We start from the raw sequence: 27971 nt of genomic DNA, 5'->3' as shown, positions 1-27971 counted from the left end.
TTCCAGCCGCACCTTCCGACATCGCAGCCGCCCCCAGCGCAGCTGCAGCAGCCGTCGCCGCTACCACGCTGACAGCCCGTCCCGTTGATGCCTCCCGCGCAGCTTCATTCGGGAGCGCCCCAGGTGGTCGCTCCGGCGCCTGCGGTCCATCTTCAGTCGCCACCGCCTTCGGAGCTGATGGACGTCGACCCCTCAGCCGGGCCGCCTTCCCAAGCGGTGGCTGTGCAGCCTGTCCTGCAGCCGCTTTCCTTGGGCACCCCCAAGGAGTCTGACACCGCAGCGCCTTTTCCGGCGCCCGCTCAGCAGCCGTCGACGCAGCGTCAGGAGACGCTGCCTCTCTTCATGGGTCCCGACGCCCCGTCGCGTCCAGTACCAGAAGCTGCGCCCGTGGTCACAGGCGTGCACCCTGACCTCGGTTTTCAGTCGGTGTTTCCCGGAGCCCCGCGCAGCCAATGCTGGGGTGCGGACCGGGGACTGCCACCGACAACAGTCTCCGCCCCGGTCTCTTCTGCTACGCCTGCGGCCGGACCCCTCCCCCGCCGTCGACGCTCGCCACGTCATTATTCCACGACGGTGCGGCGATTTGGGGGGGAGGAGTGTTATATCCTAGCCAGTAATGCCAACCGAGCCCGCTGCCAAAAGGTTGGCAGCATCAAAGTCCGGACGCCGTCCACATAAGCAGCGCCAGCGAGACAGCAAATCGCCGCAAGTCTGCGTACGCCACCGCTGGCTTCTGGCTTCTTAAGCGCTGGAGTCGCGAGTGCTAGGACAGTTCTGTATTCGCCGCTCAGTTGTATACTCGCCACCGAATCGTGTACTTGCTAGTTAGTTGTGTGTTCATCGCAGCAGAGTTGTTGTTTGTCGTCAGCCGACGCTGACCAGCCGCTCCGACTCAAACTAGACAGATTTCTGTAGACACCGAGTTCACTACTGTGTTTCTGTATCTTCGTTAATAAAGATAAGTACCGACTTTTATTTAATCAGAGTGTTTGGGTTTTCATCTTTCTGTTCACTGTTCCAGCGGACCGGTCGGCCCGCTATTAAAAGTGTGGCGGTGACTTCGTAAGCCGTTTCTACAGCGAATTGTTTGTCGCTACGAACGCCGCCACAAAACTGGCGACGAGGGCTTCCGAACTTGTGTGCAGGGCTGGTTCAACTTGTTTCTGGTTATACTAATTATAGCTTTAAAATTTTGGGGGCTGGTTTATTTTGTGTTCACTATGTCTGCCGAATTACAACAATTGATCTTGTTACAGAGTCAGCAAATACAAAGTCTGGTGGAAGCAATCGCCAAACAAGCGGCTAATCCTCCAACACAAAAGGAACAAGCACAGGCAGCACTACCTTTCCGTGCTTTTGATGCATCAAGAGAAGAATGGCGAGAATATTTCGCGCAGTTGCAGGCGCACATGACAGTCTACAAAATCACGGGTACTGAGCGGCAGCTTTATTTAATTTCCACTGCAGGCGTGGAAGTCTATCGACTACTTTGTAAGTTGTTCCCGGAATCCAAGCCAGAAGCTTTAGACTATGACGTTGTTGTTAACAAGCTTGCTGAGTATTTCGAGTCGCGAGTTCATGTGGCAGCAGCCAGATTCAAGTTCTTCAGATTAAAGAAACTGCCACATCAATCCAATAAACAGTGGTTAACAGATTTACGGGGCCTCACCCGTCAGTGCCGATTTAATTGTGTGTGTGGAGCTTCCTACAGTGATGTCATGTTACGAGACGCTATTACTCAAAACATTGCAGATTCTCGTATTCGTGCTGCTATCTTAAAGTTGCCTGACCCGTCATTAGAGACTTTGATGAACATCATTGAAGCCCAAGATACTTTTGACTATGCTGAGTGTGAGTTAGATCAGCCATGTATTTCTCAAATTGCCTGTGCTAAGCAAGTTATGTCACGCCCGCGGCCCCACCAGCAGAGTCAGACTGTAAACACTAGCCGGCCGCGTCATGTTAAACACATTCGTCAGCCGCGTGTGCAAAATGATAGAGTTAAGTCTGGCCCTAAGTGTGTTCTTGCTCATCCTCGTGAACATTGCCCGTTAAGAAACGCGGTTTGTCACTTTTGTCAAAGGAAAGGACACATCCAGACTGTTTGTTTGCGTAAACGCAAGAACAATTCTAGTGCTGCCCAGCCCATGGATATTCATGTTCTTCAAAGCCAGCCCGCCCAGAAGGTCGCGTTTAAAGACTCTTCCACGGTTCGTGTGGGTAATAAACTTGTTCGCAATAAGCCACCCACCCAGCCCTCTGCTATGCGACCCAAGCGTAATTCAAGCGCTGTAAAAAGTAATGTACAGACTGCAAGTGAAGCGGGAGTTGTTGTTCCACCCGCCCAACCCACGAGTTGTCGTAAGCAGCGAACACGGGCTAAACACGCTGATTTTGTGTCTTCCGCCTCCACTGCACCGATCCAGAGACGGTGTAATAAACTATTTGTGAAGCTACGCATCCAGGATAAGACCTTCAATTTTCAATTAGACACTGGTGCGTCTGTGACTCTCATAAATAGTGCTACGTATGCGGCTATCGGCCGCCCTAAACTTTCAGCGTCAAAACATTCTTTGGCTACTTATAGTGGAGAACAAATTCCTGTGTTAGGTGTCTGTAGCGTGCCAGCCACATTCCGTGGCAATACAAAAACAGTTTCATTCACAGTGCTCCGCGCTACAGACAGTGTAAACATTTTAGGATTAGACTGTTTTGATTTGTTTGGCCTGTCTATCCAAGACAATGTGTTGCAAATTAATTCTGTTGTTGTTCCTCAAGACAGCATAACCGATTTGTGTAAACAATACAGTGACATATTTAAAGACGAACTAGGTTGTGCTGCGCACTTTGCCGCTCATATTACGTTAAAAGATAATGCTCAGCCTCGATTTTTTCATGCTCGTCCAGTGCCTCACGCCCTCCGGGCACCTGTAGCAGATGAACTGCGTCGTTGGCAAAACAACGGTGTTATTCAACCCGTTTCAGCGAGCCAGTGGGCTTCTCCCTTAGTTATTATAAAGAAACCGTCTGGCAAGTTACGTTTGTGTGCTGATTTTAAGTCGACAGTTAATCCTCAGACTGTCATTGATTCTTTTCCTTTCCCTAGACCGGACGAGCTGATGGATAAGTTAGGGGAAGCTCGTTTCTTTTCCAAAATTGATCTCCATGAAGCATATTTGCAATTGCCCCTCGACGAGCAATCACAACAGTATTTTGTCATAAACACGTCGTTGGGGTTGTTCTGTTTTCTGCGTTTGCCTTTTGGTTGTGCGTCAGCTCCAGCTGTTTTTCAGCGTTTTTTGTCACAACTTCTGGCTAATGTGCCATCGTGTTGCAACTATTTAGACGATATTGTCGTGTCCGGTCGGACGCCTGCTGAACATTTCCGTAATTTGGAGTGTTTGTTTGCAGTGTTGTCTCAGGCAGGCCTACGTTGCAACATCGATAAATGTTCATTTTTCCTTACGGAGATGGAGTATCTGGGACATGTTATTAATGCTCAAGGCATTCATCCCTCCCAGTCACATTTAGCAGCTATTCGTGATTTGCCCGCCCCTCGCAATCTGCATGAATTGCAAGCAGTTCTTGGCAAATTGACATATTATATTAGGTTTATACCTAATGCATCACAGATTGCTGCACCGTTGCATCGTCTCCGCCGTAAGAATGTTCCGTTTGTGTGGTCAGCTGATTGCCAATCAGCCTTTCAGCAGCTTAAAGAGGCTTTATTGAATGATCGTTGTCTGGTCCATTACGACCCGAACAAGCCTCTGGTGTTAGCTTGTGATGCCTCTTCTTTCGGCCTCGGTGCTGTGTTGTCTCACCGAGTCGGTAACACCGAACGTCCTATTGCGTTCGCATCTAAATTGCTAAACAAAGCTCAGTGTAATTATAGCCAATTGGACAAGGAAGCGTTGGCTATTGTGTTCGGTGTCACAAAATTCCATCACTACCTCTATGGTAGACCATTCTATTTATTAACAGATCACAAGCCGCTGACGTCACTGTTTCATCCGTCTAAACCAGTTCCTCAGCGGACAGCTCAGAGACTACAACGTTGGGCTCTTTTGTTATCACAATACCAGTATGAGATACTGTATCGCCCTACAGCTCAGCATGCAAACGCTGACGCGCTTTCTAGATTGCCGATTGCTGCGGATGATGTCTTCGATTCCTCTGACGACTCTTGCCATCAGATTGACGCCGATGAGCATCAATCCCTCTGGGATTTTCCGATTGATTATCGTCAGGTGGCACGTGAGACAGCTACGGATCCTCATCTGAGTTTACTATTACGTTTTGTTCAACGTGGTTGGCCGTCCAAGGCAAAGGACATATCGGATCCTGTGGTTCGTCGCTATTATCCGCAACGTCATCTGTTGCCTGTTTCGCACGGAGTTTTGCTGTTACGCACCGAGAATGACCAGCTTCGTGTCGTGGTTCCCCAAGTGCTCCAATCCAAGGTCCTCGACTTGTTGCATCAAGGTCATTGGGGAGTGGTCCGCACCAAGCAGCTTGCCCGCCGTCATTGTACATGGATCGGCATTGATAAGCAGATTACGCAGATGTCTACAGATTGTTCGACGTGTGCCGAACACCAAGCTGCTCCGCCTCAACGCTATTTTGAGTGGGCACGCCCTGCCGGTCCATGGCAGCGAGTACATATTGATTTCGCTAGTCCATATTGGAATTCTCGTTGGCTCATCGTGATAGATGCATTTAGTAATTTTCCGTTTGTTGTGCCCATGCAGTCTACAACGTCTGCACAAACTATACAGGCGTTGACTTCAATTTTTTGTATTGAGGGTCTTCCAGAAGTTTTAGTGTCTGACAATGGTCCACAATTTACCTCTGCTGAATTTGAAAGTTTTTGTTCTGCCAATGGCATTCGCCATGTTCTTACTCCGCCGTTCCACCCTCAATCGAATGGTGCAGCGGAACGTTTTGTACGCACATTCAAGGATCATATGGACCGCCTTCGTGCTATGCACTCTCGTCAGCAGGTCCTCATCACGTTCCTGTCGTCGTACCGGACCACGCCACGCGACGGCCCTTCGCCTGCATAGCTTCTCCACGGCCGTCGTCATCGCACCCTACTACGGTTGTTGCACCCTCCGGATCGACCCACCACTTCTGAGCATCGCACGCGTTTTCAGCGCAACGACGCCGTTTTTTTCAGAGTTTATCACGGTTGCCGTCGTTGGGAACGTGGTACCGTTCTAAGTGTCCAGGGTCGAGGTTTTTATACTGTTCAAGGTGCTACTGGGGTGCACAGGAGGCATCAGAATCAGTTGCGCCGCGCTGGCCGCCCGGATTCTGCCGCTCGGTCTTTGTCCGCAGATTTGGTCCGCGGCGGGTTCCAGCCGCACCTTCCGACATCGCAGCCGCCCCCAGCGCAGCTGCAGCAGCCGTCGCCGCTACCACGCTGACAGCCCGTCCCGTTGATGCCTCCCGCGCAGCTTCATTCGGGAGCGCCCCAGGTGGTCGCTCCGGCGCCTGCGGTCCATCTTCAGTCGCCACCGCCTTCGGAGCTGATGGACGTCGACCCCTCAGCCGGGCCGCCTTCCCAAGCGGTGGCTGTGCAGCCTGTCCTGCAGCCGCTTTCCTTGGGCACCCCCAAGGAGTCTGACACCGCAGCGCCTTTTCCGGCGCCCGCTCAGCAGCCGTCGACGCAGCGTCAGGAGACGCTGCCTCTCTTCATGGGTCCCGACGCCCCGTCGCGTCCAGTACCAGAAGCTGCGCCCGTGGTCACAGGCGTGCACCCTGACCTCGGTTTTCAGTCGGTGTTTCCCGGAGCCCCGCGCAGCCAATGCTGGGGTGCGGACCGGGGACTGCCACCGACAACAGTCTCCGCCCCGGTCTCTTCTGCTACGCCTGCGGCCGGACCCCTCCCCCGCCGTCGAAGCTCGCCACGTCATTATTCCACGACGGTGCGGCGATTTGGGGGGGAGGAGTGTTATATCCTAGCCAGTAATGCCAACCGAGCCCGCTGCCAAAAGGTTGGCAGCATCAAAGTCCGGACGCCGTCCACATAAGCAGCGCCAGCGAGACAGCAAATCGCCGCAAGTCTGCGTACGCCACCGCTGGCTTCTGGCTTCTTAAGCGCTGGAGTCGTGAGTGCTAGGACAGTTCTGTATTCGCCGCTCAGTTGTATACTCGCCACCGAATCGTGTACTTGCTAGTCAGTTGTGTGTTCATCGCAGCAGAGTTGTTGTTTGTCGTCAGCCGACGCTGACCAGCCGCTCCGACTCAAACTAGACAGATTTCTGTAGACACCGAGTTCACTACTGTGTTTCTGTATCTTCGTTAATAAAGATAAGTACCGACTTTTATTTAATCAGAGTGTTTGGGTTTTCATCTTTCTGTTCACTGTTCCAGCGGACCGGTCGGCCCGCTATTAAAAGTGTGGCGGTGACTTCGTAAGCCGTTTCTACAGCGAATTGTTTGTCGCTACGAACGCCGCCACAAAACTGGCGACGAGGGCTTCCGAACTTGTGTGCAGGGCTGGTTCAACTTGTTTCTGGTTATACTAATTATAGCTTTAAAATTTTGGGGGCTGGTTTATTTTGTGTTCACTATGTCTGCCGAATTACAACAATTGATCTTGTTACAGAGTCAGCAAATACAAAGTCTGGTGGAAGCAATCGCCAAACAAGCGGCTAATCCTCCAACACAAAAGGAACAAGCACAGGCAGCACTACCTTTCCGTGCTTTTGATGCATCAAGAGAAGAATGGCGAGAATATTTCGCGCAGTTGCAGGCGCACATGACAGTCTACAAAATCACGGGTACTGAGCGGCAGCTTTATTTAATTTCCACTGCAGGCGTGGAAGTCTATCGACTACTTTGTAAGTTGTTCCCGGAATCCAAGCCAGAAGCTTTAGACTATGACGTTGTTGTTAACAAGCTTGCTGAGTATTTCGAGTCGCGAGTTCATGTGGCAGCAGCCAGATTCAAGTTCTTCAGATTAAAGAAACTGCCACATCAATCCAATAAACAGTGGTTAACAGATTTACGGGGCCTCACCCGTCAGTGCCGATTTAATTGTGTGTGTGGAGCTTCCTACAGTGATGTCATGTTACGAGACGCTATTACTCAAAACATTGCAGATTCTCGTATTCGTGCTGCTATCTTAAAGTTGCCTGACCCGTCATTAGAGACTTTGATGAACATCATTGAAGCCCAAGATACTTTTGACTATGCTGAGTGTGAGTTAGATCAGCCATGTATTTCTCAAATTGCCTGTGCTAAGCAAGTTATGTCACGCCCGCGGCCCCACCAGCAGAGTCAGACTGTAAACACTAGCCGGCCGCGTCATGTTAAACACATTCGTCAGCCGCGTGTGCAAAATGATAGAGTTAAGTCTGGCCCTAAGTGTGTTCTTGCTCATCCTCGTGAACATTGCCCGTTAAGAAACGCGGTTTGTCACTTTTGTCAAAGGAAAGGACACATCCAGACTGTTTGTTTGCGTAAACGCAAGAACAATTCTAGTGCTGCCCAGCCCATGGATATTCATGTTCTTCAAAGCCAGCCCGCCCAGAAGGTCGCGTTTAAAGACTCTTCCACGGTTCGTGTGGGTAATAAACTTGTTCGCAATAAGCCACCCACCCAGCCCTCTGCTATGCGACCCAAGCGTAATTCAAACGCTGTAAAAAGTAATGTACAGACTGCAAGTGAAGCGGGAGTTGTTGTTCCACCCGCCCAACCCACGAGTTGTCGTAAGCAGCGAACACGGGCTAAACACGCTGATTTTGTGTCTTCCGCCTCCACTGCACCGATCCAGAGACGGTGTAATAAACTATTTGTGAAGCTACGCATCCAGGATAAGACCTTCAATTTTCAATTAGACACTGGTGCGTCTGTGACTCTCATAAATAGTGCTACGTATGCGGCTATCGGCCGCCCTAAACTTTCAGCGTCAAAACATTCTTTGGCTACTTATAGTGGAGAACAAATTCCTGTGTTAGGTGTCTGTAGCGTGCCAGCCACATTCCGTGGCAATACAAAAACAGTTTCATTCACAGTGCTCCGCGCTACAGACAGTGTAAACATTTTAGGATTAGACTGTTTTGATTTGTTTGGCCTGTCTATCCAAGACAATGTGTTGCAAATTAATTCTGTTGTTGTTCCTCAAGACAGCATAACCGATTTGTGTAAACAATACAGTGACATATTTAAAGACGAACTAGGTTGTGCTGCGCACTTTGCCGCTCATATTACGTTAAAAGATAATGCTCAGCCTCGATTTTTTCATGCTCGTCCAGTGCCTCACGCCCTCCGGGCACCTGTAGCAGATGAACTGCGTCGTTGGCAAAACAACGGTGTTATTCAACCCGTTTCAGCGAGCCAGTGGGCTTCTCCCTTAGTTATTATAAAGAAACCGTCTGGCAAGTTACGTTTGTGTGCTGATTTTAAGTCGACAGTTAATCCTCAGACTGTCATTGATTCTTTTCCTTTCCCTAGACCGGACGAGCTGATGGATAAGTTAGGGGAAGCTCGTTTCTTTTCCAAAATTGATCTCCATGAAGCATATTTGCAATTGCCCCTCGACGAGCAATCACAACAGTATTTTGTCATAAACACGTCGTTGGGGTTGTTCTGTTTTCTGCAGTTGCCTTTTGGTTGTGCGTCAGCTCCAGCTGTTTTTCAGCGTTTTTTGTCACAACTTCTGGCTAATGTGCCATTGTGTTGCAACTATTTAGACGATATTGTCGTGTCCGGTCGGACGCCTGCTGAACATTTCCGTAATTTGGAGTGTTTGTTTGCAGTGTTGTCTCAGGCAGGCCTACGTTGCAACATCGATAAATGTTCATTTTTCCTTACGGAGATGGAGTATCCGGGACATGTTATTAATGCTCAAGGCATTCATCCCTCCCAGTCACATTTAGCAGCTATTCGTGATTTGCCCGCCCCTCGCAATCTGCATGAATTGCAAGCAGTTCTTGGCAAATTGACATATTATATTAGGTTTATACCTAATGCAACACAGATTGCTGCACCGTTGCATCGTCTCCGCCGTAAGAATGTTCCGTTTGTGTGGTCAGCTGATTGCCAATCAGCCTTTCAGCAGCTTAAAGAGGCTTTATTGAATGATCGTTGTCTGGTCCATTACGACCCTAACAAGCCTCTGGTGTTAGCTTGTGATGCCTCTTCTTTCGGCCTCGGTGCTGTGTTGTCTCACCGAGTCGGTAACACCGAACGTCCTATTGCGTTCGCATCTAAATTGCTAAACAAAGCTCAGTGTAATTATAGCCAATTGGACAAGGAAGCGTTGGCTATTGTGTTCGGTGTCACAAAATTCCATCACTACCTCTATGGTAGACCATTCTATTTAGTAACAGATCACAAGCCGCTGACGTCACTGTTTCATCCGTCTAAACCAGTTCCTCAGCGGACAGCTCAGAGACTACAACGTTGGGCTCTTTTGTTATCACAATACCAGTATGAGATACTGTATCGCCCTACAGCTCAGCATGCAAACGCTGACGCGCTTTCTAGATTGCCGATTGCTGCGGATGATGTCTTCGATTCCTCTGACGACTCTTGCCATCAGATTGACGCCGATGAGCATCAATCCCTCCGGGATTTTCCGATTGATTATCGTCAGGTGGCACATGAGACAGCTACGGATCCTCATCTGAGTTTACTATTACGTTTTGTTCAACGTGGTTGGCCGTCCAAGGCAAAGGACATATCGGATCCTGTGGTTCGTCGCTATTATCCGCAACGTCATCTGTTGCCTGTTTCGCATGGAGTTTTGCTGTTACGCACCGAGAATGACCAGCTTCGTGTAGTGATTCCCCAAGTGCTCCAATCCAAGGTCCTCGACTTGTTGCATCAAGGTCATTGGGGAGTGGTCCGCACCAAGCAGCTTGCCCGCCGTCATTGTACATGGATCGGCATTGATAAGCAGATTACGCAGATGTCTACAGATTGTTCGACGTGTGCCGAACACCAAGCTGCTCCGCCTCAACGCTATTTTGAGTGGGCACGCCCTGCCGGTCCCTGGCAGCGAGTACATATTGATTTCGCTGGTCCATATTGGAATTTTCGTTGGCTCATCGTGATAGATGCATTTAGTAATTTTCCGTTTGTTGTGCCCATGCAGTCTACAACGTCTGCACAAACTATACAGGCGTTGACTTCAATTTTTTGTATTGAGGGTCTTCCAGAAGTTTTAGTGTCTGACAATGGTCCACAATTTACCTCTGCTGAATTTGAAAGTTTTTGTTCTGCCAATGGCATTCGCCATGTTCTTACTCCGCCGTTCCACCCTCAATCGAATGGTGCAGCGGAACGTTTTGTACGCACATCCAAGGATCATATGGACCGCCTTCATGCTACGCACTCTCGTCAGCAGGCCCTCATCACATTCCTGTCGTCGTACCGGACCACGCCACGCGACGGCCCTTCGCCTGCGGAGCTTCTCCACGGCCGTCGTCATCGCACCCTACTACGGTTGTTGCACCCTCCGGATCGACCCGCCGCTTCTGAGCATCGCACGCGTTTTCAGCGCAACGACGCCGTTTTTTTCAGAGTTTATCACGGTCGCCGTCGTTGGGAACGTGGTACCGTGATAAGTGTCCAGGGTCGCGGTTTTTATACTGTTCAAGGTGCTACTGGGGTGCACAGGAGGCATCAGAACCAGTTGCGCCACGCTGGCCGCCCGGATTCTGCCGCTCGTTCTTTGTCCACAGATTTGGTCCGCGGTGGGTTCCAGCCGCGCCTTCCGACTTCGCTGCCGCCCCCAGGGCAGCAGCAGCAGCCGTCGCCGCTATCACGCCAACAGCCCGTCCCGTTGATGCCTCCCGTGCAGCTTCATCCAGGAGCGCCCCAGGTGGTCGCTCCGGCGCCTGCGGTCCATCTTCAGTCGCCACCGCCGTCGGAGCTGATGGACGTCGACCCCTCAGCCGGGCCGCCTTCCCAAGCGGTGGCTGTGCAGCCTGTCCGGCAGCCGCTTTCCTTGGGCACCCCCAAGGACTCTGACACCGCAGTGCCTTGTCCGGCGCCCACTGAGCAGCCGTCGATGCAGCGTCAGGAGACGCTGCCTCTCTTCGTGGGTCCCGACGCCCCGTCGCGTCCAGTACCAGAAGCTGCGCCCGTGGTCACAGGCGTGCACCCTGACCTCGGTTTTCAGTCGGTGTTTCCTGAGGCCCCGCGCAGCCAATGCTGGGGTGCGGACCGGGGACTGCCACCGACAACAGTCTCCGCCCCGGTCTCTTCTGCTACGCCTGCGGCCAGACCCTTCACCCGCCGTCGACGCTCGCCACGTCATTATTCAACGACGGTGCGGCGATTTGGGGGGGAGGAGTGTTATATCCTAGCCAGTAATGCCACCCGAGCCCACTGCCAAAAGGTTGGCAGCATCAAAGTCCGGACGCCGTCCGCATAAGCAGCGCCAGCGAGACAGGAAATCGCCGCAAGTCTGTGCGCGCCACTGCTGGCTTCTGGCTTCTTAAGCGCTGGAGTCGCGAGCGCTAGGACAGTTCTGTATTCGCCGCTCAGTTGTATACTCGCCACCGAATTGTGTACTTGATAGTCAGTTGTGTGTTCATCGCAGCAGAGTTGTTGTTTGTCATCAGCCGACGCTGACCTAGCCGCTCCGACTCAAACTAGACAGATTTCTGTAGACACGGAGATCACTACTGTGTTTCTGTATCTTCGTTAATAAAGATAAGTACCGACTTTTATTTAATCAGAGTGTTTGGGTTTTCATCTTTCTGTTCACTGTTCCAGCGGACCGGTCGGCCCGCTATTAAAAGTGTGGCGGTGACTTCGTAAGCCGTTTCTACAGCGAATTGTTTGTTGCTACGAACGCCGCCACAAAAAAAAGGATAGATTGCTACTCATCTTAAAGATGACAAATTGAGTTGCAGATAGGCACAGTGAAAAGACTGTTGCACACTGAGCTTCTGTTCAAAGCCTTCTTCAAAAAGTAATACATGCACATTCACACAAGTAGGCTTACTTCATGCACACATGAACGCTATCTCCAGCCACTCCATCCACAAGATAAAACAATAATTCTAATGAATAGGTTGCTAATTGATAATCAAAGCCACTTCTTAGTAAGTTATGATGTAATTTAATAAATAAAATGCAAAATAGAGAAGGGCAGTGAGGTAACATTGTGCCACTAATAAGTTCATTCTGAACATCAGAGATCACTTCCTTCTGGTATGCTGTATTTTTTTCTTGCCCCTAGTCACTGACATGAAATGAACTGTTTGGCAGCACAACATATCTTTGGTACCTTGAATTTTATTCATTAAATTACTTTGTAATTTAATAAGGAGCCTCCATTATCAATGAGCAGCCTGTTAGTTAGAATTATTGTTTTATTTTGTATTTTACATACTCTCCCCATATTTTACATATATTTTTTTTTACTACTAAAAATTACCCTACCAATGTTGTTTGGTATAGTGTTTAATTTTGTTTTAATATGATACATTTTATTATGTAATTGTGCATAGAGAGGTGCCACCTAGAAAATTCATGCTTGCTTTTATCTTAAATACCAGCTTCGCAAAACACATCATAGTTTTAATGATTCAGAACTTGATTGTACAACATATGATGTGTTACAGTCTGTAACACTATTTTATGGTATGTTCTGTATCACTTTCTTTTCTTTTTATGATGTATATGTAGTAAGTAGGTAGAAGTATTTATGAGCTCTACTTTTACTGGCACATCATTTTATAAGCTCATGACCTAGACAAATAAAGGATATATTTCAAATTAAGAATTCTTTTCCACAGCCTTGACTGTGTGAATCCTTACAAAATTCACCAGATACACTGGTATCCAAAATTAAAACAACAAACCACTATTTCCCCATCCTGTATCTAATTCACGATATAATCATACAAACTATCAAAAGACATCTGTATGATCCTGTTCTGCGCGGAAGATGGCATCCCAGTCAATGGACAACCACACCAACAATGATGTCAGGGCATCTATCAAATGTGCCGGGTAGTCCCACATCCACAATCGCCGTGTTCACAGTCACAGATGGTGCAGTGTAGCGCAGAGAAGATGCCTACCAGTCTCTCTGCAGTGGAAGGCTGTAGGAAGACTGGAAGCAGAACAGTCACAAACTGATGTGACCTGATGGCTTAATGCGAATCAATCTGTTGTTTCTCAGATTTGGCGACAGTTTATAGAGACCGAAATTGTACCCCAAAGACCAGTGCAGGGCCAACATATGTGACATCAGAAATGGAGGACTGTTATTTAGTTGTAAGGGCATGACATTACTGCCTAGTACAGCATGGCAGCTGCCATCTGACCTTGCAGTGTCCACCAGACGTGTTGTGTCAAGGCAAACAGTGTACAGGAGGCTTTGGCAGAGTGGCCTTTATTGTCGGAGACCTGCTGTATATGTACCTCTGACGTGTCTTCACAAAACGGAACGCCAAGAGTGGAGCTGCCAACATGCCACGTGAGTGTTAGAACAGTGGGCCAATGTTCTTTTTGCAGATGAGTCCCTATTTGGTCTGGAGAGTGATTCTTGAGGGATTCGCATCTGGAGGGAATGTGGAACATGATTTTGGAATCCAAACATTGTGGAAAGATACCTACTGTATATTGAGGAAGATTCCTTGTGATGTGGGAAGGGATTATGTTGACCACTCGAACACCTCTTCATAAAATTGTATGGCTGAATCGGCAAGGTTTAACTGCTGTGAGGTATTGTGATGAGATCTTGGGGCCTCATATGCTGTTGTTGGGTGGTGCTGTGGGCCCAGTGTTTGTACTGATGTGTGATAATGCTCGGCCTCATAGAGCGCAGATGGTTGATGTTTTCTGGTAAACAAAAGAAGATAACGCACGCATGGTGTGGTCTGCTCACAATCTCAATACGAATCCCATAGAGCTTGTCTGGGATGCACTAGGGAGATGGGTTGCATCTTGTTAGCATCCACCAACCACCCTCCAAGACTTGTGAGCAGCTGTGCGGGAAGAATAGGCATTATTGCCTCATCATGAGAGAGATGATATCTTTCACGGCATGCCCCATCATTGTTAGGCCTGTACTGCTGCCAGAGGGTATCACATCCAATACTGAGTGTGTTAACCAGTTGTTAGAAGTGTCTGCAAATCTGTTAAGTTGGAAAAAAACGAAGACTGTTTTTGTCTATCATAATGCATGTTGCAGTTTTTTACGTTCTGTATTCTGTACATTATTTATACTATACTGTTACCTGTTTATACTGTTTTGTGGCAAAATAAACACAGCCTTGCAAAATTTCCATTTGTTGCTTTAATTTTGGGCGCCAGTGTAGTAGAGGCATTCAGTCATTGGCAGACTCAATGTCTGTACCATTCGCTGAGTAGTTACATTTACTCCTAACCTTTTGAGGATAGCTCAAGTAATGTCATTTAGAGCATTTTTCCCCTTAATAAATGAAACTCCAAACTGGCTCTTGTTCCATGGTCATGTATGGAACTATTTGTGACACACTTACTAATGTTTTTTTTCTGATGTCCATAACAGACTTGCAAATGATCTCACTTGACACAGTTAGGATATCCTGTTTTTAAAATATTTTTACAATGAACTCAAATATTATTTTTAGTTGCTATTCTTATGGCTCTTCTCTGCAGCTTGAAAATTGTGTTCATGTATTGTGCAACTGGTCACCAGAAAAGAACCTCATAGCTAAGAAATGAGTGTATGTAGGCATAGTATGTCAGCACAAGGCACAGACTGCTGCATAATTACTTTTTGCCGGTATCTTTGTGTATTGATTCCTGGTCAAGGAAAGACAATTTATTATCATTACTTCATATGTGGTGGGCTTCACAACAGTGGATAAATTGTTTTATTTCATCACACAGGATAGTTCGCGTGGGTTTGGTACAAAATAGGATTGTACTTCCAACTAATGCACCTATAGCGGAACAAAGAGATGCTTTACACAGGCGCATAGCTACAATTGTTGAGGCAGCAGCTATAAGTGGGGTCAATATATTGTGTTTGCAAGAATCATGGGGTATGTATTTTCTTTTAATAGTTTGTATTTTTGTTTGGTGCAGAACATATTTTTATTTGAATGTATGCACTAATATTTATGCACTGATATTATTGATATAATTTCACAGTGACTCCTTTCTTTTTCTGCACACGTGAAAGGCTTCCTTGGACTGAATTTGCTGAATCAGCTGAAACAGGTCCAACAACTACATTTATCAAACAGGTACATATCTTCTGTAGTAGCAAATTAACCAACGAATTCAGCTGTTTAACACATTACTCTGTTCAACAAGTCCAGATAAGAGACTCTCTCCAAAGACCTTGCAGACAAAGGTCTGGGCTGTAGATGATAGTGATGGTTTTGTGTTGTTTTTTTCTTTTCTTTTTTTCATGTGTCTCTAAGTAAACTAGCTTATGATTTAAGTCTACCATGTCACTGACAATTCTTCTTGACTTTTTATGTGTGTTTACAGGTATTGACTTCATAGAATATTTTGGCACTTCTTTCACTCATTGATTTTGTTTGTATATGATGAACAAGCAGTGAAAAATTGAACACAAGGGTTTCATGGTGAAAATGTGCCAGAAAAAGTGCATGGTGTCATATTAATGCTTGGAAAAACTTGGAGCTGGGTTTCTCATATTAAAGCAAGGAAAAAGCCGTGTAAGAATGGGTCTGAAAGTGCTTCATTTTTTAGTTATTAGTTAGACTTTGGTCCTTTGTTAGAATACTGGTAAAATGCTGTCAGTCTGCAAAAGAGATTGCTTACAAAACTGTCACATGACCCTACTAGAATACTGCTCCAATCTGTGGGGCCCATAGCAAATATCAAGAAGGGAAGCCCAAATGATAATAGGTTGTTGAACCATGGAAAAGCATCATGGAAATGATGAAAAAGCTGAACTGACAGATAAAATCGAACAATGGAAAATTCTGTGCGGGATAATGACAGTATTATAAAAAGGATAGATTGCTACTCGCCATATGGTGGAACTGTTGAGTCACAGACAGACCCAATAAAAAAACTGCCAAACAAGTAAGCTTTTGGCCAGCTACCAAGCCTCAGCAGCCAGAGACAGTGGTCATGTGTGTGAGAGTTGCATTTGCATGGATGTTTGTGTGTGTTGTCTAATTCAGAAGAAGGCATTTTGCCAAAAGCTTACTTGTTTAGCAGTCTTTTTGTTGAGCCTCTCTGCAACTCAATATTTCCATTATATGACAAGTAGCAGTGTATCCTTTTCATAATATAGACCTGCTAGATAGTTGAAGATGCATGCCAGCTATCCAATGAGAGCCTACTTATATTATTGCAGGGATCTCAGTTGAATGGAATCTCTAGGAATATACTACAGTTCCTAATTTAGTGATCCTGTAGGGATAGTGAATGCAATGTTAGACTAACTGCAGTCTCTGCTGAGGTATTAAGCAGTCTCTTCTTCCTCTCCTGGTGCAGAAAGAATAGGAAGAAATCATAATATGTGATACTACAAGAAGGGGCCTTTACCATGGACTTCACAGTGTATGGCAGAGTGTGAATATAAATGTAGATGTAGAAATGATTGGAGTGAAATTGTGATATACCATAGAATTGCTGCAGGGTGTAGTCTCAGTGTGGAATTATGTGGTGGTTGGGGTCAGGCAGGTGATGAGTCTAATTTTGACCTTCTGGGATACCCTTCCATGGACTGTAATATAGCATAGATCCCTTGGCCAAAAATATCATTGACACGCCTCTTTTGGAGGATCTTAGAATATATTCTGAACTGAAATGTAATGAAGTATGTCATATAGAATGACCTCCTTGCCAGCCAGCATGGACTCCAAGAACACCAGTCATGTAAAATATAACTTTCACTTTTCTAATACTTCCTGAAATCCACGGATAAAAGCAATCAGGCCTCTCAAGTTTCCAAAAGCATTTGATTCAATACTGTACCAACAGTATTTCCTCTCAAAACATGGGTGGTAAGGAACACAAATCTAAAAGCAAAGACATGGATAACAACTGGAATAAAAGCCTCAAGCAACACACTAAGAAAATTGCTCAGTTACTGGAAAAACCACAATATATCCCCTCTCCTCAACAGTTATATCACAAAAAATATGTATAGAAAAGTCATGTCAGACAAAAATAATGGCCAATGATAAGTTTATATCAGAGTGAGAAAATAAAAGCAAAGCAATCTGGAAATTAATGAAGGAGGAAGGAAATAGTAGAAAGGAAAATATCACACTGAATTGTGACAACAAGAGAATTACTGACCCACAGCAGATTGCAAATTTCTTCAGGCAGTACTATGAAAACAATACAAAAACTAATAATAAGAAAGATAGCCCAATTAACCAACAAAATAAAGTAAATTCTTGCCTCCACTCAGTCTATCTCTATGACACATCCTCGAATGAAATCAGTCACATGGCAAAAACCTTCAGAAAAACGCCCTCAGGCTTTGATGGTACTCCAGACTTCATTGTCAAGGAGTGTATTATAAACATTTCAAACATTCCTTGCAGATATAATCAATTCATCTTTCTTAGCTGAAACCTTTCCTGATTGTCTTAAAATTGCCAAAGTGATCCCTGCAACACTTCTATGACAATAAACACCAATGGAATTACACCCTTACTGGAAACAAATTTTTTGGCATATGGCTTCAAAATGATTTTAAATGGCAGACACATATAACAAAAACGAGTATCACACTGAAAAAAGTATGCTACAGCCTACGCTTACTTGCACATAAAGCAAGCTTAGACACTGTTAGAATTGCATACTTTGCCCAGTTCCACTGTATTCTACAGTATGGAATTATATTCTGAGGTAGCACCACTGCTAGCCCATTAGTTTTCCGGACCCAAAAAAGAGCTATAAGAGCAATGTATCATGCAAAAAAGACTTACTCATGTAGGCCCCTCTTTCAAAACTCTTTCATCCTCCCTCTCCCCTGTCTTTTTATTCTAGAAAATTGTAAATATGTGTGGAAAAATATCAAAAAGATAAATAAAAACTGTAATGTACATGAACATAATGCCAGGCAAAAAGACAAACTCCATGTTCAGTCAGTAAGAACAACAGCCTTTAAAGCCTCCAGTACAAATAGCACAGTACAAATATACAACAGCCTGCCACATAAAATTAAAGTTATTTCTTCTTTTTCTTTGTTTCACAAATCCCTAAAGACATTCTTATTAGATCACTGCTTCTATTTGGGGGCAGAATTCTTACACCATGTGAAGTACAACAGACATGAAGCAAGAATATGCAAAACTACTACTGCTGCTAAAGCAGGATGAGATATAATGAATTTATTGTACTATTAAAATAAGTGTTGGAGTTATATGTAATTGTGTGTGTGTGTGTGTGTGTGTGTGTGTGTGTGTATGTGTGTGTGTGTGTGTGTGTGTGTGTGTGTGAGAGAGAGAGAGAGAGAGAGAGAGAGAGAGAGAGAGAGAGAGACATGCAAATGACATCCCAAAATCTGTAGAGATTTACTGGATGAATAAATAAATAAAAATAAGTAAACAAAAGTGCAGTGGTATGGTATCAAATGGACCTTGTGACTGGTTTTATGATTTCTTGGTGCAAATGCAGCATGTTGTCTGAGATGTAGTGTCTGAGAGATGAATAAGCAAGTTCAAATATACCCCAGAAAAGCATGTTGGGACCCCTGTTGTTCATGTTACATATTAATTACTTAGCAAGAAATGTTAATAGTAGCTTCAGACTGTTTGCAGATGATGCAGTTTTCTATAAAGAAGGTCTATCTCAAAGAAGTGGCACAAATATCCAGCCAGATCTTGATAAAATTCCAAAGTGCTGCAAAGATTGACAACTGTCAATGTTCATAAATGAAAAATTATTTCCTTCACAAAATGCAGAAACAAGAGCATGACTGTGACAATGACTGTGACTATAAAGCCACTGAGTCACAACTGGAATTATTCAACTCATACGAATTCCTGAGTGCAATAATTTTCTAGGATGTGGAATGGAGCAATCAGACAGACTCAGTCATATGTATAATATGTGGCAGGCTTTGGTCATTGGTTGCATACTAAGAAAATGCAGTTTGTCTACTAAGGAGACTGCTTACAGAACGCTCATGGATTCCATGTTAGATGATGCCTGATGATATCCCATTGATTTCTGAGGCTGAGTGGTGACAATCCTTCAAGACTGAGTATCTTTTTAAAAAAATTGCACTCACTTTCATCAGCTCTTATTGACAGGAAGGTATGCACTCCAAACGAATTAGAGTTTTTCGCATCCTGTTGTGGTGTTGGTGGATGATTTGGTGTTGTCCAGTAGGCTAGACTTCAACTAAATTGTACAGCCATTGTGATTATTGCTGAATACAAATAGCTGGGAGTGAGGAGGAGGGATGGGGGTGAGTCTAGGCATCTGGGATCTGCCTTTCTGGCTGCTGTAGCGATCTGAGCATTCATTCTTGGTCTGAGTCCTTAGTACTTTGAGGTGCTGAAATTAGTTCTGTTGAAGGAATTGTTCACTTTACTGAAATGAATCACATGCCAACATTTTTGTGGTCCATTATGGTTATGAGAAAAATGGCTAGACTTTTGATATTTAAGAAATGGAAGTCATCACATTCTTATTCCATAAATAACATTACTGTGGATCAATGAAAAATGGTATTCATAATTCTGCTCACAACTATCATATATGGTGCCTTATGAAGAAAGCAGAAGAAACATATCAAGCCATGTTCCACTGCCAGTTTTTATACTTTCTTTAGAAGAACTTAGGGTGTTAGATTGTTGGTAAAAACTTCGAGAATTGAACAGCTGAAACAATACGGACAAATTGCTTCTTTTGATGATACACAATTTTTGCTATGGGGTGGTGTTACCGTAAAATGGGTTTGATGTTGCCCACCATGAATTCCTCTTCTGTTCAAGTCTCTAGTACCAGGGAAGTTTTTCACTGATGCCTTAACACATATCTTATCATCCTGTCCCTCCTTCCTGTCAGTTTGTGCTATATGTTCCTTCACCAATTCTGCGGAGAACCTCCTCATTCCTTACCTTATCACACCACTTAATAATGATGTCTGAAAAATGATGTGACTGTAATGTCTGCCACACCCCAATTATTTGCAGAAAATGGCAATGTGTTCCATCTACCAGTGGAACGGGCACTGAGTAATGTGACTATAAGCTACATTACAGTAAAAAATGCTGGAGGAACACCCCACCTGAGCAAAAGATAAATTAAGATAAACTTCAATGCGACAAAAATAGTAATCAGCAGTTGAAGATAAGGCAAATGTATGGGAGATGAGTGCCCAATAAAAACACATATCAGCCCCTGTCTATTATGTTACGTATAAAGAATGCAGGAGTAATATTTAGATCCCTCAGCCATTTACCCACTTTATATAAAATATTCCCATAGTAGGGAATCCTAATGAATGCTTTCTTTTCACGTGCATCTTTCACAATGAGTGTACTGTTATCAACTTTTTATTCCCACTCTTTATCATCATTTGTGTATGAATATCCTTGAACTCCTTAATTGTGTAACCATTTGCTTATGCTAGAAACTGTATAATGTTCCATTCAGTGTTAATGCCTTCTTTATTAAGCGCGATCTCATGCAACCTGTGAGTCATAGACCTGATGGCCACCAGTTTATAAGCTCTAGGGTGTATGGAGGAGTTATGTATCAATGTATCAGTCATGACTGGTTTACGATATGTTGAAGGCAAAGTAAGTAACAGATCCAGATAAGGTAAACCACCATTCTGGTGAAACTCAGTAGTAAATTAATGCTGGGTGCTTGGCTATACACTGGACTCGCATTCGGGAGGACGACGGTTCAATCCCGCGTCCGGCCATCCTGATTTAGGTTTTCCGTAATTTCCCTAGATCACTCCAGGCAAATGCCGGGATGGTTCCTTTGAAAGGGCACGGCCGATTTCCTTCCCCATCCTTACCTAATCCGAGCTTGTGCTCCGTCTCTAACGCCCTCGTTGTCGACGGGACGTTAAACAGTAATCTCCTCCTCCTCCTCCTTGGCTATTCAGTGCCTTGTGCATATTAGGAAGCTGGTCTTTGTCCTCATCAATATAACTCCTATATATCATCATTTTGTCTTTAAATTATGGATGTTCAACAAAGAATCTTTCCTCTGCGTGTTACATATAAATGTTCGCTAATGTAGTAACCAGGGAGAGCCAATAACTAAGCCTATGTTCTGCTGCCACATATCTTCACCAAACTTAAAATAATTGTATATCAACAGACCAGTGAACGGTTTCATAATCTCATTAATGCACTCATTTTACAATTACTAAATGTACGCAAATTACTGTCAAACAAACCCACAACCTGATTTATGTGAATGTTAGTGCACATACTGCCAATATCAAAGGACACTAATGAGGCACCCTTACGAATCCTGAGTGCTCATAAATGTTGTATAACCTTCTTCTGTTTTTTACCAGGTAATGCTGAGGATAAAAGTAATGCTGGATAAGGCCACCATTAAGATAGCTAGCAGCCTCATGGGCTGGGCTACCTGTTTGGGACACTCTGCAAGTGAATCATTAGTATCTCTCTAAGCACGGGCTCTGGCTTTTTTTCCCCATCACCAACAATCTCCTTTTTCTTGGCATTATTTGTTCAATACTGGATTATTATTTTTAAGCAAAGTTTAGAATTCTGCTAGGAATATATTAACAGGATCAGTATTATCCCAACCAATAAAATCTTCAACTTTTTGTTTGTATTCAGCTTGTAATAAGGTAATGGCCATTTTACCATTATCCACTCATACTGTAAGCACTTCATTATTAACCAATTTTTTATTAATGCTTTTAATGATATTATGATTCCCTATCTTTTTGCCTGCCATGTTACCTTGATCATGTGACTCTGTAACTTTATTAAGCTTCACAGCAACCTTATTTTTTTGAACCAGTAAGGCTGTAGACAGATCTAATGCCACTATAATGTGAGCTACGAGACGCTCTACTATTTCATAGTAAATTGCCTATTATTGTTGAAAGAAAACCCTTTATTTAATACCGTAAGCTCTTGCTCACTAACTTGTATACCAGTACGGTTTTGTAACCAAGAGGAAAAAACTGAATGCACATTCATGAGGAGCCCCCCATCAAGGCACATTTTTAGTATCTAACCTTGCCACTAATCCTTGAAACTTGTGCTCATGCCTGACATCAATATTTTCTCTTAACTTGGTCGTTGCACCAGTTGTACTCCCTCTGTAAGAAAACGTCCGGGAGAGGATTTTTTATTTCTAACATTGCAGTACTAAAAAGGAACAAATGTTCTTTTTATGTGACCTGGTATGTGTGTGTCCTTTAAATGACTTGTCCATGTTTCCACACAAATTCACTAGATGACAGGACTGTACTTAGCAACACACTGTTTTGGTTCTTGGCACATTAGTTATGGTGACACAATGGATGCTGATTGTGACCAAAGAGTGAACATTTAGTTCTGCGTTATGCTCAGGAAAACCCCAAGTGAAATACAGAAAATGATTAAGCAAGCTTACGCAGGTGAGGCACTTTCAAGAAGTCATGTTTTCGAGTGGCACAAAAGGTTTGAGAAGGCACAGATTCAATGCAAGACAATCCCAGAGCTGCTTGCCCATCTACAGCACATGCCAATGCAAATGTGGAGCATGTACGGTAGTTATTGCAAGAAGACCAGCTTGTAACCATGCCTGCAATAGCAGAAGACCTTAATTTGAATCATGATATGTGTCGTACGATTTTATGTAAAGATTTAGGGAAACAGAAAGATAATGCAAAAATCATTCCTCACACACTAACAACCAATTATAAAGAGGAAAGATGAAGAATTTCTGCTGAACTAGTGGACAGACCCAGATCTGATCCCATATTTCTGTAAAGATTACTGCAAAGGATGAAAGTTGGTGTTACCAATATGACCCTCACACAAGGTAAGTGCTGAATGGCAAAGTCCTGTATGTATCACAGCCTCGAAAAAAGTCAAACAACAACCTGTGAGAACAATGTTGAATGGATTCTTTGACAGTAAAGGATTAATTCACCTTGAGTATGTTCCTTCATGTCAAATAGTGAACCAAACTCTTTACGTCAAGATCTTGAAACATTTGCGAAAAGCAATTCAATGTTGCCCGCCCTGATTTTTTGCATTCGTGTGGGCTGGTTCTTACTGCCTGACAGTGCAAAACCCCATACTGCTTTATCTATTATCAAGTATTTGGCCAGACATTCTGTTGTTACCATCCCACATCCGGCATATTTGCCTGACCTCTCACCTTGAGATTTTTTCTTGTTTCCTTGAGTGAAAAGGTAACTGAAAAGAAAGTTTCATCAAGATATCACTTTCCAAGACCCCCAGAAACGTTGGCAAATGTGTATAGATAGCCAATAGCACTGCTTTGATGGGAGCTAGGCTCATTACTTGGTAAGTGCAATCTTCTATTTTTTTTTTAAAAAAAAAAAAAAAAAAGGAAGGAAGAAAGAAATGAAAAAAAAAAAAAAAGAAACCTGTCCTGGAACTTTTCTGAGAAAGGGAGTATGTGACAACACCCCATCAAAGTATTGGCCTTGAGTGATGATGCTGTCAACTGAAAATGTGCTAAAAATAGACTTCTGTAACAAAAATTTCCTTCTTACGAACCTCATTAATTTCTTTACGTAAGCATCATAGTTTAAGATTATTAGTGCACACTGTTTGTTGTTTTTTAATACGTCTAAACATAGTGTTCACAAACTCTGGGATAACCTTATGTTCCAAACATCTCTTGTTAAATTTTATATTTGCATTACATTTTATTAATTTACATTGTAAATTAAAACACATCCCAGTGTCCTTGCTAGGCATCAAGTAACTAACTACTGTTAGTGGGACATACGCAACTATTCCAAAAACTGTTTATAACAGAAACGCCAATGGCCTTGCTGCAGTGGTAACTCCGATTCCCATCTGATCACCGAAGTTAAGTGCTGGACGGGTGACCGTCCGGTCTGCCGAGTGCTGTTGGCGAGCGGGGTGCACTGAGCCCTTGTGAGGCAGACTGAGGAGCTACTCGATTGAGAAGTAGTGGCTCTGGTCTCGTAAAGTGACATACAGCTGGGAGAGCGGTGTGCTGACCACATGCCCTCCATATCCACATCCAGTGATGCCTGTGGGCTGAGGATGACACGGTGAGCGGTCGGTAATGTTGGGCCATCCAAGGCCTGTTTGGATGGAGTTAAAAAGTTATAACAGAAACATCCAGTACAGTTTTATTATTGAGCTCTTACACAATAAAGTTCTGCGATATCAGCCCTGTCATTTGGTGCAGTTAATAAAAATGAAACCATGTGTCTGAACAGTAAGACTCATGAAAAGCTACCAGTAGTACAAAAGGAAATAAGGTCAAAAAATTTATAGACAACAATGAACATATCTAAAATCAGTACAAAATGCACGTCTCCAAGACAAGTGTACTTAATATAAATGACTTGATAATAAGAAGAAACAAAACACAAATACAATAAAACATTAATGTATTGTAAAGTTTACTAAAATAGTATATTGTGTTTTTTACTAAAAAAAGTAATATCATTTTCTTTGTTGCCTGAATTGTTCTAGGTGTTCTCCTTCTCCTTCTTCTGTCTGTCTTTTTGATTTATTTATTTTTTGTTGAACATATCAGTTTTTGACCTCTTTGTTCTTGTGCTTATTCACAGTCCTTGTTCCACCATGTCTTGATTTATTTTTACTTTTATTTTAATTAGGTATTTATTTACATTTCTTCTTTGCATGGAGCCATGAGAATGATGGATTTTGAAAACATCAGATATAATAGTATTCCAATAATTACACTAGCAAAAATGTTCCATTAAACAATTGTTGCATATTAGATCTGTTTTATACTTTTATTATTTTGCAATTGATATTCTACTGATTCATATCACAAGCAGTGCCTTCAAATTCACTGAATGAATATAAACATTTCTCTATCAGAAAAAAATTAGTTTTGTGTTAAAATCATTCACCTTACATGTTCTTAGAGAGTTTGGCAGTTTACTAAAACTTAAGTGAAACACTTGATATATACTAATATAATAGAGGGAAACATTCCACATGTGAAAAATATATCTAAAAACAAAGATGATGTGACTTACCAAACGAAAGCGCTGGCAGGTCGATAGACACACAAACAAACACAAACATACACACAAAATTCAAGCTTTCGCAACAAACTGTTGCCTCATCAGGGAAAGAGGGAAGGAGAGGGAAAGACGAAAGGATGTGGGTTTTAAGGGAGAGGGTAAGGAGTCATTCCAATCCCGGGAGCGGAAAGACTTACCTTAGGGGGAAAAAAGGACGGGTATACACTCGCACACACACACATATCCATCCACACATATACAGACACAAGCAGACATATTTAAAGACCAATATGTCTGCTTGTGTCTGTATATGTGTGGATGGATATGTGTGTGTGTGCGCCAGTGTATACCCGTCCTTTTTTCCCCCTAAGGTAAGTCTTTCCGCTCCCGGGATTGGAATGACTCCTTACTCTCTCCCTTAAAACCCACATCCTTTCGTCTTTCCCTCTCCTTCCCTCTTTCCTGATGAGGCAGCAGTTTGTTGCGAAAGCTTGAATTTTGTGTGTATGTTTGTGTTTGTTTGTGTGTCTATTGACCTGCCAGCGCTTTCGTTTGGTAAGTCACATCATCTTTGTTTTTAGATATACTTGATATGTACTCTATGATATGTCATTTTTAAGTAGAAGTAGTTACATTTTGTCTTGGTGTTGTGACTGTGTACATCACTGCACTTCATATCTTCAATTGGCTGACCCATAAAATTGTAATTATCACAAATATGTATAAATATGATATTATTAAAGATTCATGCTGCTAAACTCTTCACGGCATGATTAAAATGACCTATCCCATGTATAACTCTTCTTGTCCTTTTCAATAACAGCAATATTCTTTTTAAGCGAGCATCAACTACATAGCCAGTAATTCAGTCCTTTTACTAAGAAAGGGATACATCATTCCACAATATACTATTTTTAATATTTGTCAATGAATAATGGTATCTTTGTGAGCTGCTAAGGGAATACAAGCCACCACTGACTTTTCCACATACAAATTTAATGTGATGCATACACTACAGATTTTCATCAGTATACAGACCAATTAATTTATAGCTGCCATTGCTGAGTTGTTAAATACATTATTTACATTGATGTGGCAAGAACGGTCTGTTTTAAATGTCAGTAACTGAGATTTGGTGACATTCATCTTGAGGCCCTAATCACTGAAGTATTTAATTAATTCCATTATATCACTAGTATTAAAACATTCTAACCCCTTACATTCTCTACCATAGAAAGGGACCAAGGATTGTGTCCTGAAATACATATTGTATTACAGTTTCACTGGTGGATTGAAAGATTACACTGGTAGATTGAAATATTATAATCTTATCACCTAATTTGTATGTCAGTAAGGCAGAGTATTTGTTGCAGAGAAAAAAATGTGAACTGTATGAATCAGAGTGACAATGACTTGACAACTTTAGGAAAATGGCATGTAAAATTTGCAAAGAAAATGCAAAACTTTCAATCAAACAGAATCATAATGCAGAAGGATTGTTCGAAGTGTAAAAGATTAGTAATAAATTATTTTGTGAATTGTTGAAGAGAGTTGCAGTTTAGAGAGAATAATGGGATTAATTGATGAATTATCATCCAATATAGATTCACTGATTACCAACTATTTGACATGTACAGTAGTTGCAGAAAACTATGAATAAATTTCTGAAGTTGTGTTATGATGTTAATGGATTCTGTTCAGCTCTGTCCATCACTATTAATATTGAAAGGAACATCTGTTGTGCCCTTTGACTTTTGGAGTATTAACAGAAAAGTTTCAGAGAAGGGGCATCTTAACTAAGAACAATAAAATTAATAAGATTGTAAAGAAAAAGTACTGAGTGCATTATGTATGGTATAAATTCATAACACCAAAATTAAAAAGAATCATGAGTGTTGGTTAACTCATCTGTAAAATATTGTAAGCACGCATTTCAGGTTGGCAGTAATGATGTTTGAAGAATGCTGCATGGAATTTGTAAGTGGCATTTGCAAGAAACTAATTTAATGTCAGAAACTCCCACTGAAAGAAGCTGGTTTCCACAGATAATGAGAACTCTGTTTTGTAAACAAAATGAAGATTCCATATTGACCACATTTTCAAGGTGTGATGGAGAAGTTAATATCAGTTTCCTGTGAGGCACAGTGAGTGTTTATGAAGACCTTGTAAGACAAACATATGGCAACAGGAATATTTTTGGAATATGTAGTTCTGACTCTTAAAATATATGTGCAAGTATGGATACCATTCCAAGCTAAGAAAATAGATGCTGGTAGTTGTGTAATGAGTTGATAGAAAAAGATTTGCCAAGATTATTGAGTAAGTACACAAGGCATCTCGGCACTGCTTCAGCAGCATGAAAATTTTATTTTAACAGAAATGTTTTATGTTTATTCTGATTTTGAAAGCTTCTTTTAGAAATTAAAAAGTCCTGCTTGCTTCTTAGGAATGCTTATTCAGTACAAAGTAAGTGAGTGCAAAAGTTAAGATGGTTTTTTAAAAGGCTAATTCTGGCATTCACTTGGTGATCACTATGAAATATTGTGCATGCTACCTGGAAATAATTTACAGAAATTGGATGGGCTTAATATTCTCAATGATGTCTGAGGGTCCAACATTTATTGGTTTCTGAATCATTGGGTAGATGACTAGTGTCAACTGCTTCATATTGTGCAGCTCTCGTGCTGTAGAACACTGATTTTGCAACAAAAGTGCATGTGTTAATAAGAGTGTACAAAATCCCAAGATAAATTTTTTGTGTGGGTAGGGTTGTGCAGAAATTATCACAATTTCCATTAGTGAATGGAGGAGCATGGTAGTGTCATACGGTACCAGACTATGCTAC

General features: G+C 43.1%; 1 protein-coding gene across 2 annotated transcripts in view; it reads left to right on the top strand.

Annotated features, from left to right (window-relative positions):
* The window catches only part of LOC124711983 (beta-ureidopropionase), a 154218-nt gene that overhangs the window by 62325 nt on the left and 63922 nt on the right, over positions 1–27971 (top strand). For both annotated transcript variants that reach the window (XM_047242266.1, XM_047242265.1), the window contains exons 3-4: positions 14851–15005; positions 15115–15209. In XM_047242266.1, coding sequence (XP_047098222.1) covers positions 14851–15005; positions 15115–15209 — 250 coding nt within the window. The remainder of the gene's footprint in view (positions 1–14850; positions 15006–15114; positions 15210–27971) is intronic.

This window comes from Schistocerca piceifrons, chromosome 8, assembly GCF_021461385.2.
Source record: "Schistocerca piceifrons isolate TAMUIC-IGC-003096 chromosome 8, iqSchPice1.1, whole genome shotgun sequence".
NCBI classification, from domain to species: domain Eukaryota; kingdom Metazoa; phylum Arthropoda; class Insecta; order Orthoptera; family Acrididae; genus Schistocerca; species Schistocerca piceifrons.
The sequence above is the reverse complement of the archived record's forward strand: the minus strand, read 5'-3'. Positions and strand labels throughout refer to the sequence as shown.